General features: G+C 44.1%; 1 protein-coding gene across 2 annotated transcripts in view; it reads left to right on the top strand.

Annotated features, from left to right (window-relative positions):
• VEZF1 (vascular endothelial zinc finger 1) overlaps nt 1-17,874 on the top strand; it is an 83,649-nt gene that overhangs the window by 36,880 nt on the left and 28,895 nt on the right. For both annotated transcript variants that reach the window (XM_082246147.1, XM_082246148.1), the window contains exon 2: nt 7,263-7,987. In XM_082246147.1, coding sequence (XP_082102273.1) covers nt 7,263-7,987 — 725 coding nt within the window. The remainder of the gene's footprint in view (nt 1-7,262; nt 7,988-17,874) is intronic.

Consider the following 17,874-nt stretch of genomic DNA (forward strand, 5'->3'; position numbering starts at 1 on the left):
GTTTTTTTTTTTGTTTTTGTTTTTTTTTCCTGCCTAGTGCCTATTCCTAGGAGGAGCCTCTTTTAATGTGCATCGACAGGTAGGCCAACATAGAGGTGCGTTTTACAGGCAGAAAAAAAACTTTTTTTGTTAAGCCCAGTGTTCATGAGCCCTTAAAACAAGTTACATTGCAGCTTTTAGGCTAGCTTTAAAATTAGACTTTCATCACAAGGTCACTTGTACACCAAGCCCACATGCTAAGATGAAATATACCTACCTTTCCAGTGACCCATGTCTTGAAATGCCACTGTATTCCAAAGTTACATTTTGACTGCCTCCATCCTGGGCAAATACATACATACACATATATATATATATATATATATATATATATATATATATATATATATATATATATATATATATATATATATATATATATATATATATATATATATATATATATATATATACACATTTTTTTTTTTTTTGCCGAGACCCTAGTGAATACAATTACAGTCGTTGCAGTTTTTATGTCACCTTGTGTGTGCGCGGCAATTTTTCAAACGCAATCAAAAAAAACTTTTAAAAAAAAAACGCAAAGTTAACCCACTTTGTTGTATAATGTAAAAGATGTTACACTGAGTAAATGGGTACCTAACATCACGCTATAAAATTGTGTACACTTGTGAAATGGAGCCAAACTTCGGTACTTAAAAAAAATCTCCATAGGCTGCGCTTTGATCATTTTTACAGGTTACCAGTTATATATAAAAAATGTTCTTCCTTCTCTGGCTCGCCAATTGCACGGGCGAGAGGGGGACATCTCCTCCTCCCGCCGCCTGTAAAAACAATCAAGCGGCTGAACTGCTGCCATGACTGTTTTTACTGTGCAGAGAATTGTCTGCAGAAAAAAAAAAAAAGATATCTGATGCATGTAGCTGCAGGCATCATTAAGATATCTCCACTGCAAGCCCAGGACGTCTTATGACATTTAGCGGTATGGAAGTGGTTTAAAGTATATCTAAACCCCTGGTCTTGATCCCTTCTTGGTTATGCTTTTTCTTATTCTTTAACAGCCATGGTTCTCACACAGGGTAGACTTCAAACATGTCTGCTTTTGTTTATCTCCATTACATGGTGGATCAGTTAGATTGGTAGTGTACGAAAGAAGAAGATTCTGTTTTCTGTCTTTCTGTCTGTCTGGCTGACAGTAGGTAACAAAGAAAATTGTATATCTGGCAAGATCAACAGATTTTTTTTTCTGTACTTGCTAAAAATGTTAACCTGAAAAATGAAAACTAATGCAGCCACCACCTCTAAGGACTGGTAAGCTTCATTATATTTCATTTTTGGGTTTGGAATGGATACACTTTAACCACTTGCCGACCGCTCACATGGAGCGTACTGCGGCAAAGTGGTTCGTTATCGTCCAGCGACGTAGGTCTACGTCGCTGGACTCCTCCCCTTGTGGGCGGCGCACGCGCACCGCCGGAGGCTCGCTCCCTCTGTATTCAGTCACAGCGGGAGTCGGGCCAGGGGAGGAGCGGTGGTGATCACCGCCGCTCTTCCCCGATCGTTGGGGATCGAGTGAGGAGATCCGCCCGCTTGTGTAAACAAAGCGGGTGGATCTCCTATGTGACAGGCAGGGACAGATTACAGGATTCAGCATAGCTGAACCTGAGATCTGTGCCTGTGTCACACATTCCCCTCCCCCCACACACATCAGTAAGCACCAGGCATACATTAACCCCTTGATCAGCAATAAAAATTAACCCCTTCCCTGCCAGTGTCATTTTAACAGTAACAGTGCATATTTATAGCACTAATTACTGTAGTAATGTCACTGGTACCCCCAAAAATGTCGGTCAAGGGTCCGATCTGTCCGCCGCCATGTCGCAGTCCCGCAAAAAAAATCGCAGATCGCCGCCATTACTAGTTAAAAAAAAAAAAAAAAACAATAAAAATGACATTAATTTCCCGTAGTTAGTAGCTGCGATAACTTTTGCGCAAACCAATCAAAATATGCTTATTGCGATTTTTAACCAAAGATATGTAGCAGAAAAAAAATTGGCCTAAAATGTTAAATTTACATTTTTACATTTTTTTGGGGGGGAATTTCATATAAAAAAAAAAAAAATGTGAAAAATATTTATTTATTTATTTTTTTTAAATTGTTGCTCTTTTTTTTATTTATAGCGCAAAAAGTAAAAATCGTACTGGTGATCAAATGCCACCAAAAGAAAGCTCTATTTGTGTGGAAAAAAGGACACAAATTTAATTTGGGTACAGCATCGCATGACCGTGCAATTGTCCGTTAAACTAACACCGTGCCGAATCTCAAAATATGGCCTGGTCAGTTATGGGGTAAAATCTTCCGGTCTTAAAGTGGTTAAAAATACGCTCATTGAGAATTTTTTGTCAGGCATGTAGCTAAATACATTTTGGCCTAAATATATGACAAAAATTGAATATATTGGATATTTTAGAACTGTCAAAGTAGAAAAATATTATTTTTTCTAAATTGTCGCTTTTTTTATTAATATCGCAAGAAATGAAAAGCGCAGAGGTGATCAAATGCCACCAAAAGAAAGCTCTGTGGGGAAAAAAGGACGTAAATTTGGTTTGGGTACGGCGTTGCATGACCGCGCAATTGTCAGTTAAAGTCGCACAGTGCCGAATCGCAAAAAGTGGCCTGGACGTAAAGCAGGAAAATCCTCCAGTCCTAAAGTGGTTAAAGTGTTACTAAACCAACAACCGTAAAATCAGTGTGTATATGCAGTAAAGCATGCTTGTAATACTCACTGTGGAACCTAAGAGGTTTAACCCCTCTGCATTGTGTAAAAAGGTTGTTGGATCCTGTCTCCTCTGATTCTCCCCTTCCACTGACTCCAACATATTTACTAATATTTACAGAGCCTTGGGGACAGACTGCACATGCTCAGTTTAGTGTGTATAGCTAGAGTTTTTTTTTTTTTTCTTATTGGGAGAGTGCATGTGCGCACAGGGCCAAACAGTACTGTCCAGACAGAGGGTCAAGGGTCCTGCAGACTCATAGGACAGTCAGAGTAGAATGAAACTCCTCCTGCGAGCTTTAACCAGACACTGATAGAAGTCGTGAGAAAACGTATTTAGTCGTTTTTATTTACTAAAAATGCATTTAACATTTACTTTTAGAAAACACAGCCGATACACCAGCAGCCCCAGAGCCTATGACCATCATATTGCTCGACTTGCCATTGCAAGCTTAATGGTTGCAGGCTCTGGGGCTGCCAATGCAGTGTTAAATCGCCTTTCATAAAAGTAAACTTATACATTCTAATTTTTGTCTTTCAATTTGTTTTTGTTTTTTTAAGTGGTTTTAAAGGCAGAAGGTTTTTATGCATTAAGAAAAAAAAGCCTTCTGTGTGCAGAAGTTCCCCTAATACTTACCCAAGACCCATCTTGGTCCAGCGAAATGCACAAGTGCTTCTGACACCCAGGACTCTCTCTCCTGATTGGCTGAGACACAGCAGTGGTGCCATTGGCTCCTGCTGCTGTCAGTCGGCCAATGAGGAGAGAGAGGGCGGGGCTGAGCTGTGGGTCCGTGTCTGAATGGATACACAGAGCAGCGGCTCAGTTTGGGTGTCCCCATAGCAAGCTGCTTGCTGTGTTGTGAGGGTACCCGTCCGGAGGGAGAGGCCAGGAGTGCTGGCAAGGGACCAGAGAAGAGGAGGATCCAGGCTGCTCTGTGAAAAACCACTGCTCAGAGCAGGTAAGTTTTATAAAAGGTTTGTTATTTTAAACAGAAAAAAGACTTTAGTATCTCACTTTAAACATTCTTTCTTTAATTTTTTTTTTTCAGAAAATAGTTAGTGTTTGCAGTGAAACATTAACTAATACTGTTCATATACATGAAAGGGGAAAAAAACAAACATTTGTCAGTTGCTAATAAAAAATTAGTAGGGTATTAACACAATGTACACAAATAGGTAGATATGTGTGTGTGTGTGTGTGTGTGTGTGTGTGTGTGTGTAGATAGATAGATAAAATCTCTCTCTCTCTCTCTCCTGTATGTCATTGGGGGTGAAAAAAACTTTTAAAGTTTTATTCAGGTTAGCCTACACATGCAAATGCTGCTAAATGGACATAAAAAGCCCCCTACCCCCATCACAATAGTTTTGAACCTAGCCTTAGAATGTTTGAGTTTTTCTTACACTAGCAACACATGCCGTAAAACTTTGCAACTCACATGTCACTATTGGAAGCCAAGTTTGAAAAGATGGCTGTCGCAACTGGCATGCCAAACATGTGTTTTCTTTATTAGCCAGAGTGTAATGAGAAAGGGCTGGAACATTAACACGAAGTATGAAGCCGTTCCTCTCCATTCAAGCTTGTTGCTTGTCATAGTCTTTGCTTCTCTCTTTTGCAATATTGCAATGCAGCATCCCTGATTTAACTTTGGATGTACACACCATCTGTCATTACATAACCTTAAACTACAATAGCAGCCATTGCTTCAGTCAACCTATGCCTTTCATTTCGATCTACTGTAATAACTGCTAACCACCTCATAATCTACATGTTGTATAATACAATGACAAAGGCTGTTCTATTAAAGCTGATCGTGCTCTCCCTGCTTCCTCCCTCCACTCTTTTATCAACATGCTAATCCAATTTATCGTTGTGAACTTTACATTTTTATTACATAAAGCATTTGTTACCCCAATACTTCATATTTCTGATATGCGCCTGCTGTACCACGTACTTGTATGAGAAACTATCCTGTTCTCTTTGTATTGCTTCCTTTTATGTGAAAGCCTAGGTGTTCTCGCCATTACCTCTGCTTTCTTATTAGTAACTGACCACACTAAGCAGGAGAACACACCATGTTCAGTTTGTTTAGCTATACTGGGAACGCAGCCTGCGCTACAATTACCGGACTTGTCCTGACATGCCCTTGCTGCGCAGACATTGACTAGTAAGATCATAAGATCAGTGTGTATTTATGATGGATATATAGGTATATATAGATGGCTATCTACAGTATCTCAAAAAAAGTGCGTACACCCCTCAATTTTTTGTAAATATTTTATTAGATCTTTTCATGTGACAACACTGAAGAAATTACACTTTGCTACAATATAAAGTAGTGAGTGTACAGCTTGTATAACAGTGTAAATTTGCTGTCCCTTCAAAATAACACAACACACAGCCAGCCATTAATGTCTAAACTGCTGGCAACAAAAGTGAGTACACCCCCAAGTGACAATGTCGAAACTGGACCCAATTAACTATTTTCCCTCCCTGGTGTCATGCGACTCGTTAGTTACAAGGTATCAGGTGTGAATGGGGAACAGGTGTGTTTAAATTTGGTGTTATCGCACTCTCTTACTGGTCACTGGAAGTTCAATATGGCACCTCATGGCAAAGAACTCTCTGAATATCTGAAAAAATTAATTGATGCTCTACATAAAGATGGCCTAGACAATAAGATTGCCAAGACCCTGAAACTGAGCTGCAGCACGGTGGCAAAGACCATACAGTGGTTTAACAGGTCAGGTTCCACTCGGAACAGGCCTCGCCATGGTCAACGGAAGTTGAGTGCACGTGCTTAGCATCGCATCCAGAGGTTGTCTTTGGGAAATAGACGTATGAGTGCTGCCAGCATTGCTGCAGAGGTTAAAGGGGGGAGGGGGTCAGCCTGTCAGTGCTCAGACCATACGCTGCGCACTGCATCAAATTGGTCTGCATGGCTGTCATCCTAGAAGGAAGCCTCTTCTAAAGATGATGCACAAGAGAGCCCGCAAACAGTTTGCTGAAGATAAGCAGACTAAGGACATAATTACTGGAACCATGTCCTCTGGTCTGATGAGACCAAGATAAACTTATTTGGTTGATGGTACCAAGTGTGTGTGGCAGCAACCAGGTGAGGAGTACTAAGGCAAGTGTATCTTGCCTACAGTCAAGCATGGTGGTGGGATTGTCTTGTTCTGGGGCCGCATGAGGAGCTACAGTTCATTGAGGGAATCATGAATGCCAACATGTACTGTGACATACTGAAGCAGAGAATGATCCCCCTCCTTTCAGAGACTTGGTCGCAGGGCAGTATTCCAACATAACAACCCCAAACACACCTCCAAGACTACCCCTGCCTTGCTAAAGAAGCTGAGAGTAAAGGTGATGGACTGGCCAAGCATGTCTCCAGACCTATACCCAATTGAGTATCTGGTGCATCCTCAAATGGAAGGTGGAGGAGTGCAGGGTCTCTTAACATCCGCCAGCTCCGTGATGTCATGGAGAAATGGAAGAGGACTGAAGTGGCAACAACTGTGAAGCTCTGGTGAATTCCATGCACAAGAGGGTTAAGGCAGTGCTGGCAATTACCCAGTTAACGACCGCCCAACTACTATTTACGTCGGCAGTTTAAACCTAAATATCGGTGTTATGGCAGCAGATAGCTGCCATAACCCTGGTATTTTTTTAAAAACGGCGGGAGCGGTCGGCTTTCCGATAAGGGTGGTCCCAGCTGCGGATTTGCCGCGGGATCACCCTTCCGGGGCGGCAGAAGGTGCCCCCCTCCCGCCGCGTCCCGGACCCACCGGCAGCAGGGAAAACTATCCGGTCCCGGATCCTCACAGACCTTTTTTTTTTTTTTTTCAGGTGGGCTCCGGTTGTTTGGTTGAGCCCCTGTTGCCTGGTTGGCTAATGTTTAGACTTGGCAATTTTTTTGTTCCCACCCCTCATGTTTAACACTACTTTGGGACTTCCCAATAATTAGGAAGCTCTGGAGCTGTGTCCGTCAATGAACGAAAGAGAAAATAGGATTTTGACCTCCAGACACTGCTTGTAACAAAACTGAGTGGCTATAGCAAAGAGAGGCAGTATACCCCCTGGAACTGCCCATGGATGTAGCCAGAATTATTTTCTGCCTAGTGTCATCCTGTAGGGTGCAGTATAACTCAACCGTTAAGAATATCAGGCGCTATGTCCGTCAATGAACATTACAGAAATGGGTTTTACGGTAAATCTAAAATCCCATTTTTTTGTTTTTTTGTTTTTTTTTTTGTACACAGATGTTGAACACAGGTCTCATGGGGATGGTTTGAATGGAAGTTTTTTTTTTTTTTTTTCGTTGCTCTGACATGTTTTCAGATTAAGTGGGACTTGTTTTTTAAGAAATCTTCCACAACAGCCTAGACTGTCCTAACTCCTTTTTCTGTAGTCTTTGCATCTATATACAGTATTTTGGAATTTTAAAATGTTTTCAGAAATGTTTCTAAATTCAATTTTATTTTTTTCAGGCTCACGAAGCTTCACACCACCACCACCACCACCATCATCATCATCACCAACAACAGGCTGCTCAAAACAGCTTGCTGCCATTATTAGGAGCACCGGTTGAGCCTCCTGATCAAAAACCTATGTTACCTTTACCAATAAATCAAAAACCTCAACCTCCTCCAGAACCTATTAAAGAGCCTGTTGTAATAAAAAAAGAAAAATCTAAAACCTCCTTTGTGTGCACATATTGCAGCAAAGCCTTTAGGGACAGTTACCATTTGAGGCGCCATGAATCTTGCCACACAGGAATTAAGTTGGTGTCACGGCCAAAGAAAATACAAACTGCGCCGGTTGTGCCACTCATATCGACTATTGCTGGAGACAATAATAGAACATCCTTGGTTTCAACAATTGCAGGGATACTGTCTACTGTTACAACATCGTCTTCATCTACAATTCCTAGTGCAAGCACTAGCATCCCAACGATGCCAGTCCCTCAGCCAGTGAAGAAGCCTAGCAAACCTGTTAAGAAAAACCATGCCTGTGAAATGTGTGGAAAAGCCTTCAGGGATGTTTATCATTTAAATAGGCACAAGCTTTCCCATTCAGATGAAAAGCCATTTGAATGTCCAGTCTGCAATCAACGTTTCAAAAGGAAAGACCGCATGACCTATCATGTAAGATCACACGAAGGAGGAATTACCAAGCCCTATACATGTAGTGTTTGTGGGAAAGGATTTTCAAGGTATGTGATTTCGGCTCATGACTGAATTATGCTGCAATAGCAAACTTTGGACACACCTAAAATATCAATGTCCGTCTGTCCAAATTATGCAGAAATTGGTCACTTTTTAACTTTTTGTTAACACCTTCCTGCCTTCTGTTATGACGTCCTCCCCAAAGCGCGATCTGTCACCCACTGTGTCCACCAGATGACAGATCAGTGTACCGGCCCATTGTGGGTACTATGCGTTCACTGTGACCAACCACAGCAGATCACATGACAATTGAACACAATTGATGACTTCCATTCATTTTGTACTATTGTGTTGATCTCTGTGATTGGTCGCAGTGATCACATGGTACTGACGGGGCAAGACATAGCCCATCTATACAATGTGATTAGCTGTGGCTAACCACAATAGTAAACATTTAATAGTTTTCATTCAGGAAAAATGGTTTATAACTGAACAATTCAGTTATTAGCAAACATAAAAATGTTTTAAAAATCCCGAACTCCTACGATGTTACTATGGTAACATTGTATTGCTCTGGTCACCGTATGTAAATAAAAGGTACTGCACTGGTGACTGTGTATGTATGTATGTGTGTGTGGTATGTATGTATAAAATATATATATATATATATATATATATATATATATATATAAAACCACAGAGGATAGCACACACATACAAAAGGAGTAACTTTCAAATATTACAAGGCTACTGAGACCTGATCTAAATGAGTAAAAATGGTGATTTGGTCACACCATATTGCCTTATCGTGCTTAGGCCCACCACTGTGTCAAAGTACCCCATTATCAGTGGGTCCTACACTATTCATAAAATGAAGGATAAATCCCACCTCTCAACCATGGGAGGTACTCCTGTGGTTATATAGTGTGTTTTTCCAGATTTTATGTTAGTCTTTATCCGAAATGAATTAAATTCATTTTCCTCAAAATTCTACAAAACCATGCCCCATAATTAGCGCATGAAAGAAGTTTGTTTAAAACCTTTGCAAATTTATTAAAACTAAAAAAATACCATGTGTATAAATATTCACACAGTATTTCCATCGCACTCAAAATTAATCTCGGGTGCATCCTGTTTCCACTCATCTTCCTTGAGATGTTTCTACAACTTGATTGGAGTCCACCTGTGGTCCCACAGGTAACGGTGCATGTCAGAGCACAAACCAAGCCATGAAGTCCAAAGAGTTGTTTGTAGACCACTGAGACAGGTTTGTCTCGAGGCACAGATCTGGGGAAGGGTACAGAAAAATGTCTGCAGGACCGAAGGTCCCAATGAGCACAGTGGCCTCTATCCTCCATAAATGGGAAGAAGTTTGGAACCACCAGGACCCTTCTTAGAGCGGCCGCTCGGCCAAACTGAGTGATCGGGGGAGAAGGGCCTTAGTCAGGGAGGTGACCAAGAAACCAATAGAGCCCCAGCATTTCTCTGTGGAGAGAGAACCACCTTCCAGAAGAGCATCCAGCTCTCCCACTAAATCAGGCTTGTATAGTAGATTGGCCAGAGGGTAGCCACCCCTCAGTAAAAGGGACATGACAGCCCGTCTGGAGTTTGCCAAAAGGCACCTGAAGGATTTAGACCATGAGAAACCAATGATGAAACAAAGATTGAACACTTTGGCCTGAATTGCAAGTGTCATGTCTGGAGAAAACCAGGCACCCCTCATCACCTGGCCAATACCATCCCTACAGTTAAGCATGGTGGTTGCAGCATCATGCTGTGGGGATGTTTTTTAGCGGCAGGAACTGGGAGACTAGTTAGGATAGAGGGAAAGATGAATACAGCAATGTACAGAGACATCCTTGATGAAAACGTGCTCTGGGCCTCAGGCTGGGGTGAAAGTTCATCTTCCAGCAGGACAACCACCCTAAGCACACAGCCAAGATAACCAAGGAGAGGCTACGGGACAACTCTGTAAATGTCCTTGAGTGGCCCAGCCAGAGCTTAGACTTTAACCAGATTTAAACATCTTTAGAGAGATCTAAAAATGTTTCACGTACCTGATCCGAGGCCAAGGTGCTGAGAGGGCTCCCCTTGCGGCTAAGTGCGGCACACCCCTAAAGGGGTGGTACAGGTGGTGTAGCGCCCAAAGTAGCACAGGGTGCAGAAGAGCGGAATCGGTGGACACCTTGAGAGTGCCGGGAAGGGCTGGATACACGGCAAGGTGGAAGTCTCTTAAGAGCTCCAGAGGAGCTAGGCAACCTTGTGCTCAATGGAAGCAGTACGGTAGTAAAGTCCAGGCTGAGGGTCAAACACGGGAAGTCGGTCCGATAATAAGGCAGGTAGCAAAACGGGAACTAGCTGAGGTTTTTAAGCCAGGAAGCAGGCAGGAGAAAATAGCAAGGTCCGTAACGTGAGCCAGGGTCATACACAGGAGGACTGACAGTTAGCGAAGAGAAGTCCTTGAGGCAAGCCGGGGGTCATACAAAGTAGATCAACAGGAGCAAGATTGGTGAAGCCAGCCAGAGGGTCAATGCCGGGAGGAAAAGATCAAGCAGAGTCGGGAGCAAGGCGGGTCAGAACAGGGAAATCCAAGAGAAGTATACAGGAACACAGGAAGGCTGACGATAATATAGCAATCTGAAGGATCCCACAGCAGTCTTTTATGGGCCAGCAAGTGGCTGCATCTGTCATGCATTGCGTGCCCCAATTCACGCCAGTGCGTACGCCTGCTCGCTGCTCCCATGCTAAGGCGTACAGAGATGCGCCCATTTGTACTACTGGCAACATTGCCAGTTCTCCTATGGCCATTTCCCTGACAAAATGGCTGTGCACCGACACTCTCTATCCAACCTGATGGAGCTTGCCATGCTTGTGGCATCCTATTCAGACTTGAGGCTTTGTGTCAAAGGTGCTTCAACAAAGTATTGGGCAAAGGCTGTGAATACTTATGTACAAATTTCTTTCATGTTGTCATTATGGGGTATTGTTTTTCGAATTTTGAGGAAATATGAAATTTTAGCAGTTTTAGAATAAGGCTTGAACATAACAAAATGTGGAAAAAGTGAACCGCTGTGAATACTTTTCTGATGCACTGTAAGTACTGTATACGGTCGGCAAGCGGTTAAGGTTATTGAAAAATTCCACATTTGTTTATAGGATATCAAGTCCACTGTAATGGACATGGTGTTTAACCTGTTGGTGCTGGCCACATGCAAATATGTGGCCTCTCGGCAGGTGGGCTTTGGCACCGAGCGGCCGCATATTGGTGTGAATACAGCTGTGCCGAGAGCACATGCCCTGCTCGCTCCCGTGCGTAGTTGCTAACGGAAAGCTCCCAATCATGACAGTCAAATGCGGCTGTCACATGATCCTAAACCATGCCTCCTATAATCCTAAACCCCTTAAAGGGCCAGGAGTCGCCAGCTTCAAGGGGTTAAAATAGAAGCATAGGCCATTCATCAAAGGGACACTGCAAGTGGAAAATATTCGTGTTTTTTTATTCTTTAAAACCATTTAAAACACTTGGTTTTATACCCATTTATGCTCCATATTCAATAGAATTGCATTAATATGCGCAATACGGGTTACTATAGGCTAATAACAAAAAGGCCTGAAGCTCAAACGCTGTAACATAACGCATGCAAAAACACGACGTTAAGGTGTGAATGCAGTCTCAGAGGGTTGGGACAAACAAACACTGGCGAGTGCTTACAATCAGCTGTAAAACCTTAATCCCAAACACAAACTATTGCTGTAACTGCTGAAAAAGTGTTTAAATTTGTCAGTTGTATCTAAATTTGCTAGTAAATTTTAACACTATCCCCTCCTCAACGGACAGTGCTGCTGTCCAAAGGTCTCTCTGTTGCTCTTCCAGAGTGGAGGCACTTTTAATACATGAAATGCCTTACTGGTCATATCACCAGGAAAATCAGGGAAAAAGCCTATATAAAAAAAAAAAAAAACTATTGCATCCAACACATCTAATCCTATAATTTTTATTAATTTCTTTCGTTCATTGATGGACATAGCTTCTGATTCTTATTAACCATTGGGTTATACTGCCCCCTACAGAAGTAGGACACTAGGCAGGAAAAAGCTTGACTACACCTATTGGCAGTCCCAGGGGGTATACACCCACTCACAGCTATAGGCACAAATTTATTTATTTTTTTCTGCCTAGTCAGGAGTAAGGACCTAGTTCCCTTGCTGGGATCTTTGGTCCTTTCAATTTTTTATTTTTAATTGTAATTAGTCGATGCCTTGGCTGTGGGAACGCCAGGTGCTGAAGGATGGAGGTTTGTCTAAGTCGGTGATTCCTATGCTGTTGAAAGCTAGGAAATCTACTTCTAAGAAGATCTACCACCGTACGTGGAAGACGTACATTGCTTAGTGTGAGTCTCTTGGGGTTCATCCTCGCTCCTTCTCAGTGGATCGGATCTTAACCTTCCTTCATTGGGGGGTTGAACGGAAATTGGCCTGGAGTACCATCAAGGGCCAGGTATCGGCTTTGGCGGTCCTTTTCCCATGACTTTTGGCCTCACACTCCCTGGTGTGTAATTTTCTTTAGGATGTCCGAACATTTGCCTCCTTCAGTGCAAGCTCCATTACCGCCATGGGATCTTAATGTGGTGCTTTCAGCTCTACAGAAGCCTCCCTTTGAAAATATTGGGGAGGTTTCCCTGCTTGCGATAACCCTGAGGGTGTCCTTTTTTTAGTGGCTATCACATATGCGCGCAGGGTTTTGGAACTGGCAGCGGTTTCCTCTCGTTCACCTTATATGGTGATTCACAAGGATAAGGTGGTGCTTCGCCTTGTCCGTCATTCCTTCCTAAGGTGGTCTCTGACTGCCATTTGAATGAAGACATTGTTTACTTCCATGTGTCCTAGGCTAAACATCCAAAGGAAATTACCTTGCATACCTTGGATGTGGTCCGGGCAGTTAGGGTGTACCTCGCAGCTACAGAGTCTTTTAGGAAGTCTGACTCTCTATTTGTGCTCACGGATGGACCTCGCAAAGGGTTGTCTGCTTCTTCTGCGACCAACTCCAGATGAATCAGACAGGCGGTGGTTCCAACCTATTGCATCAGGTTTCTCCTTTCTCTGTCAAGGAGCACTCTACTAGGATGCTTAGTGTCTCCTGGGCTTTCTGTCATGAAAGCGTCGGTGACACAGGCTTGCAAGGCCTGGTTGTTGGTGCACACTTTAAAAACATTTTAAAAAGTGGATGTGTTGGCATCTGCAGATGCTTCTTTTGGCCGCAAAGTTTTGCTGGCTGCTGCTTAGAGGATCTGGTCCTCCTTTTGAGGGTGTATATTTATATGGCTATGGTCAGCCTTGGGAATTTTTTTTCTGCTTTTTTTCCCCACCCCTCATGTTTAACACTGCTTTGGGACGTCCCATTGGTGAAGAAGAATCGGGAGCGGTGTGTCAATGAAAGAGAAAATTGAATTTTTCGACTTACCGTAAAATACATTTCTCTGATATACATTGACAGACACAGCACCCACTCCTCTGTAGAGTTGGCTTTCTTCTGACACTGCTTGTAACAAACCTGAATATAGCTCAGAGTGGGTGTATACCCCCTGGGACTGCCCATAGGCATAGTCCAGCTTTTTCCTGCCTAGTGTCCTACTCCTGTATGGGGCAGTATAACCCAATGGTTAAGAATCAGGAGCTGTGTCCGTCAATGAACATCAGAGAAATGGATTTTACAAGTAAGTCAAAAATCACTTTTGGGGGGGGGTTATGTAATAATTACATCTCTAATATAAGATTTGTCCTAAAGCCCAACTCCAGGATATTAGTAATCCCTCCCATCTACCCCTCTTAAACTAAGCAGAACTACTGGTATGAAGAAAAAGTTATTCAGATGTCCATTTTACTTATCTGAAGCCACAGTCACGTACAATGCCTTGAAAATATTCATACCCCTTGCAATTTTCCACATTTTGTCATGTTCCAACCAAAAATAAATGTATTTTTTGTGATAGATCAACACAAAGTGGCACGTAATTGTGACGTGGAAGGAAAATGATAAATGTTTTTCAACGTTTTTTACAAATATCTAACTGAAATCTAGTGGAATAAATTGCTCTGAAGTGCCCTAATTAGTAAATGGTGTCCACCTGTGTGTAAATTAATCTCGGTATAAATACAGCTGTTCTGTGCAGCCCTCAAAGGTTTGTTAGAAAACCTTAGTGAACAAACAGCATCACAAAGGCCAAGAAACACACCAGACAAGTCAGGGATAATGTTGTGGAGAAGTTTAAAGCTAGGTTTGTCATAAAAAAACAAATATCCCAAGCTTTGAACACTGTTCAATCTGTCATCCTAAAATGGAAAGAGTATGGCAAAACTGCAAACCTAGCAAGACATGGCCATCCACCTAAACTGACAGGCCAGGCAAGGAGAGCATTAATGGGAGAAGCAGCCCATGGTTACTCTGGAGGAGCTGCAGAGATCCACAGCTCAGGTGTGAGCATCTATCGACAGGACAACCATTAGTCGTGAATGCCACAAATCTGGCTTTTATGATAGAGTGGCAAGAAAAAAGCCATAAGAAGTCCCATTTGCAGTTTGAAAAGCCATGTAGGGGACACAGCATAGGTGTGGAAGAAGGTGCTCTGGTCAGATGAGACCAACTTGGAACTTTTTGGCCTAAAGGCAAAATGCTGTGTGTGGTGGAAAACATAACACTGCACATCATCCCCACATTGTGGTTGCAGTATCATGTTGTGGGGATGCTTTTCTTCAGCAAGGGGAAGATGGTCAGAGTTGATGGGAAGATGGATGGAGCCAAATACAGGGCAATCTTAGAAGAAAACGAAAAAGATGGTTCTACAAAGTATTGACTTGGGTGGCGCTGAATACAAATGCACTCCACACTTTTGAGATATATTTATTTGTAAAAAAAATTTGAAAATATAATTTCTCTTACGTCCTCTGATAGTTGCCGCCCACTCATACAGTTTTTACTTATGGGTATTGGTCTTATCCACAGGAGTAAGCTAGGCAGAATATTTTGTTAGAAACATTCACAAAACTTTGCATATTCCACTTCACAATTATGCCACTTTGTGTTGGTCTATCACATAAAATCCCAATAAAATACATTTCTCTTTCATTCACTGACAGACACAGCTCCATATCTATCTTTAGACCCTTGGGCTTATGCTGCTCTCTCTTCAGGAGTATGTCTAGGCGGAAACAGATTTTGGCTACGTCCTTGAGGCAGTCCCAGAGGGGGGTATACCCTCACTTCCTGCTATAGGACTTCAGTTTTTTTTCTGCCTAGTCAGGAGTAAGAACCTGGCTCCCTGCTGGGATCTGCGGTCCTGGCATTTTTTCCTTTTTTTAAATGGAATTTGGTTTTCTTCCTTTTTATTTTCTGTTCCTGTGTGAACTACAATCCATTCCATTCCTGTGTGTACTACAGTCAACAGCTGGACTGGGCAACGCACTGGATATCATAGAATCCTTATGGTCTTCCCAATCTGGCCTGCGAGCGTGCTCCAAGTATTGGCTCCACGCCAGGTTGGACGGGGGCTGGCCGGGGAGTGAAATACCTTGCGAGGACGCAAAGCCCTGGTCACAACCAGAGTCGCAATGTACCTCTGGCCGCAGCACCACCATTCCAAGATGGTGCGTTGGACTGCCATGAGTGGTCCCCGCTTGGTTCCCAGGTGTCATGTGTAGTGTCGCCCCCCCCCCCCCCCCAATTCTCTGGGGAATGCTAGGGTGGACGCGGTCCCTTTCTTTGGCTTGGTAGGTCCCTTCTTTGCCCTTCCCTCATGATCCCCCCCCCCCTTCACTGGCGGGGTTCCCCATATAATGGTCTCCCTCACCTACCCCCTCTCCCCCCTCCCCCCACCCTTTGGGGTGCACAAGCGTTTCTGGGTGAGGGGTGTCCCTTTTTGGTGATGGGCCTTAGGGCGGTGGGAGTGTGCCGCCGGCGGCTCCTTTCTGGTGTGCCTGCGGCAATGGCTGTTCAGGGGGTCCCTGTGAGGGCTCCCCCCTGCTGGACTAAAATTACCTCGGTGTCCTGGTTGCTGTGTGGTGCCGCCACTTTGTTGTGGATGGCTGTATTCAGCCTTGGCGGCCATGTTTGTGTAGTTCAGTGTCTGTTTTTGGAGTTTCCCATTATAGTCAATGTGGCTGCCAATTTCTTGAAGTCTGGAGCGGGGATGTGCGGCGGAAGCCTCTAGTGACAGTGCCAGCGCTTCCTCCTCCTTTCTGATCGCAGCGTGGCAGGCAGTTTGGCTCTCTGCATCCAGTTCTGTCCAGTGTATGGTGGTGAGTCCCTGCGGGTATATGGATATCTCCATACAATCTCAGAGGGAGTTCAGCTGGATTCTGAATTTTCAGAGGTCTGCTCTGGTTCTGGTTCTGTCCACAAAGCTGGACTATCTGGGTCTGACTCTGGACTCGGCCTTAGCCAGAGTGCTCGTTCCTCTTGACAAACTCCAGAAAGTGTAGGCTGCAAATCGTCTCATGCTGTCCAGCAGCAGATGGTCATCCCTCTGGACATGCATGCGGGTGCTGGGCCTGATGGTGTCTACCGTAGAGGCGGTTCAGTTTGCACAGTTTCATACAAGGTCCCTGCAAAGGGAGATTCTGTCCAAATGGGACAAGACTCCGCAGTCTCTGAACAATCCTCCAGCTGAGACGGGGAATGGAGGAGTCCCTAATATGGTGGCTTCGCTCTCCGGCACTTCAGCTGGGCAAATCCTTCCTCCCCTTGTATTGGACAGTGGTGACCACGGATGCCAGCTGGGGAGCCGCCCTCGGTAAATTATCTGCTCAGGGGATCTGCACAATGGAAGCATCCAGACTACCGATCAATGTTTTGGAACTCTGAGCGATCAGACTGTGCCTGGATCTTTGGACGGATCGTCTTCAGGGATGTCCAGTGCGCATTCAATCGGACAGTGCCACGGCTGTGGCTTATGTCAATCCCCAAGGGGGCATAAAGTGTCCCGAGGTACCTGGTATTCGAAGGTGGGCAGAACGGTTTGTTCCAACCCCCTCCACTGTACACATTCCCAGGGTGGAAAACTGGCAGGCGGATTATCTGTTGGCAGGCGTTGGTCCAAGGGAGTGGTCCCTTCATCCGGAGGGGTTTCAACAGTTGTCTCCGGTAGGGCATCCCCAAAGTGGATCTGTTGGCGTCTCAGCTAAACAGAAAGGTGCTGAGGTTTGTTGCTTAGTCAAAGGATCCTCTAGCAGACGCCACAGACACGCTGGTGGCCCAGTGGGGGTCAGTATCATCTTCTTTAAGCCTTCCCTCTCAAGCTTCTGCCAAGACTTCTACGCAGGATCGAGGCAGAAGGGATTTCAGTCATCTTAGTGGCTCCGGACTGGCTGGTCCCTGATGTTCCTTGGAAGCTTCCTCAACGAGGATTTTCTGCCTCGAGGACCGATCTTCAATCCTGCTTTAGTCACTGGCTTTGACGGCTTGACTGTTGAACGCCAGGTGCTGAAGGATAGGGGTTTATCTGAGTCTGTGATTTCTAAACTGTTGAAAGCTAGGAAGATCTACCATCGCACATGGAAGACGTACATTGCGTGGTGTGAGCCTCTTGGGGTTCTTTCTCGCTCCTTCTCGGTGGCTCGTATATTGACCTTTCTTCAATGGGGGGGGTTGAAAAGAAATTGGTCTTGAGTACCATCTAGGGCCAGATGTCGGCTTTGGCCACACGCTCCCAGGTGCGGGCCTTTCTTCAGGGTGTCTGACATTTGATTCCTGCAGTGTGTTCTCCGTTGCCGCCTTGGGACCTCAATTTGGTGCTTTCAGTCCTTCAGAAGGCCCCACTTTGAGAATCTTCAGGAGATTCCCTTTCACTGTCTCAGAAGGCGGCTTTTTTGGTGGCTCTGCGTGGATGGTGTTGGAACTGGCTGCGTTAGCCTGTCCACCTTACTTGGTGATTCACAGCAA

Source organism: Pelophylax lessonae, assembly GCF_965119305.1.
Source record: "Pelophylax lessonae genome assembly, chromosome: 2".
NCBI classification, from domain to species: domain Eukaryota; kingdom Metazoa; phylum Chordata; class Amphibia; order Anura; family Ranidae; genus Pelophylax; species Pelophylax lessonae.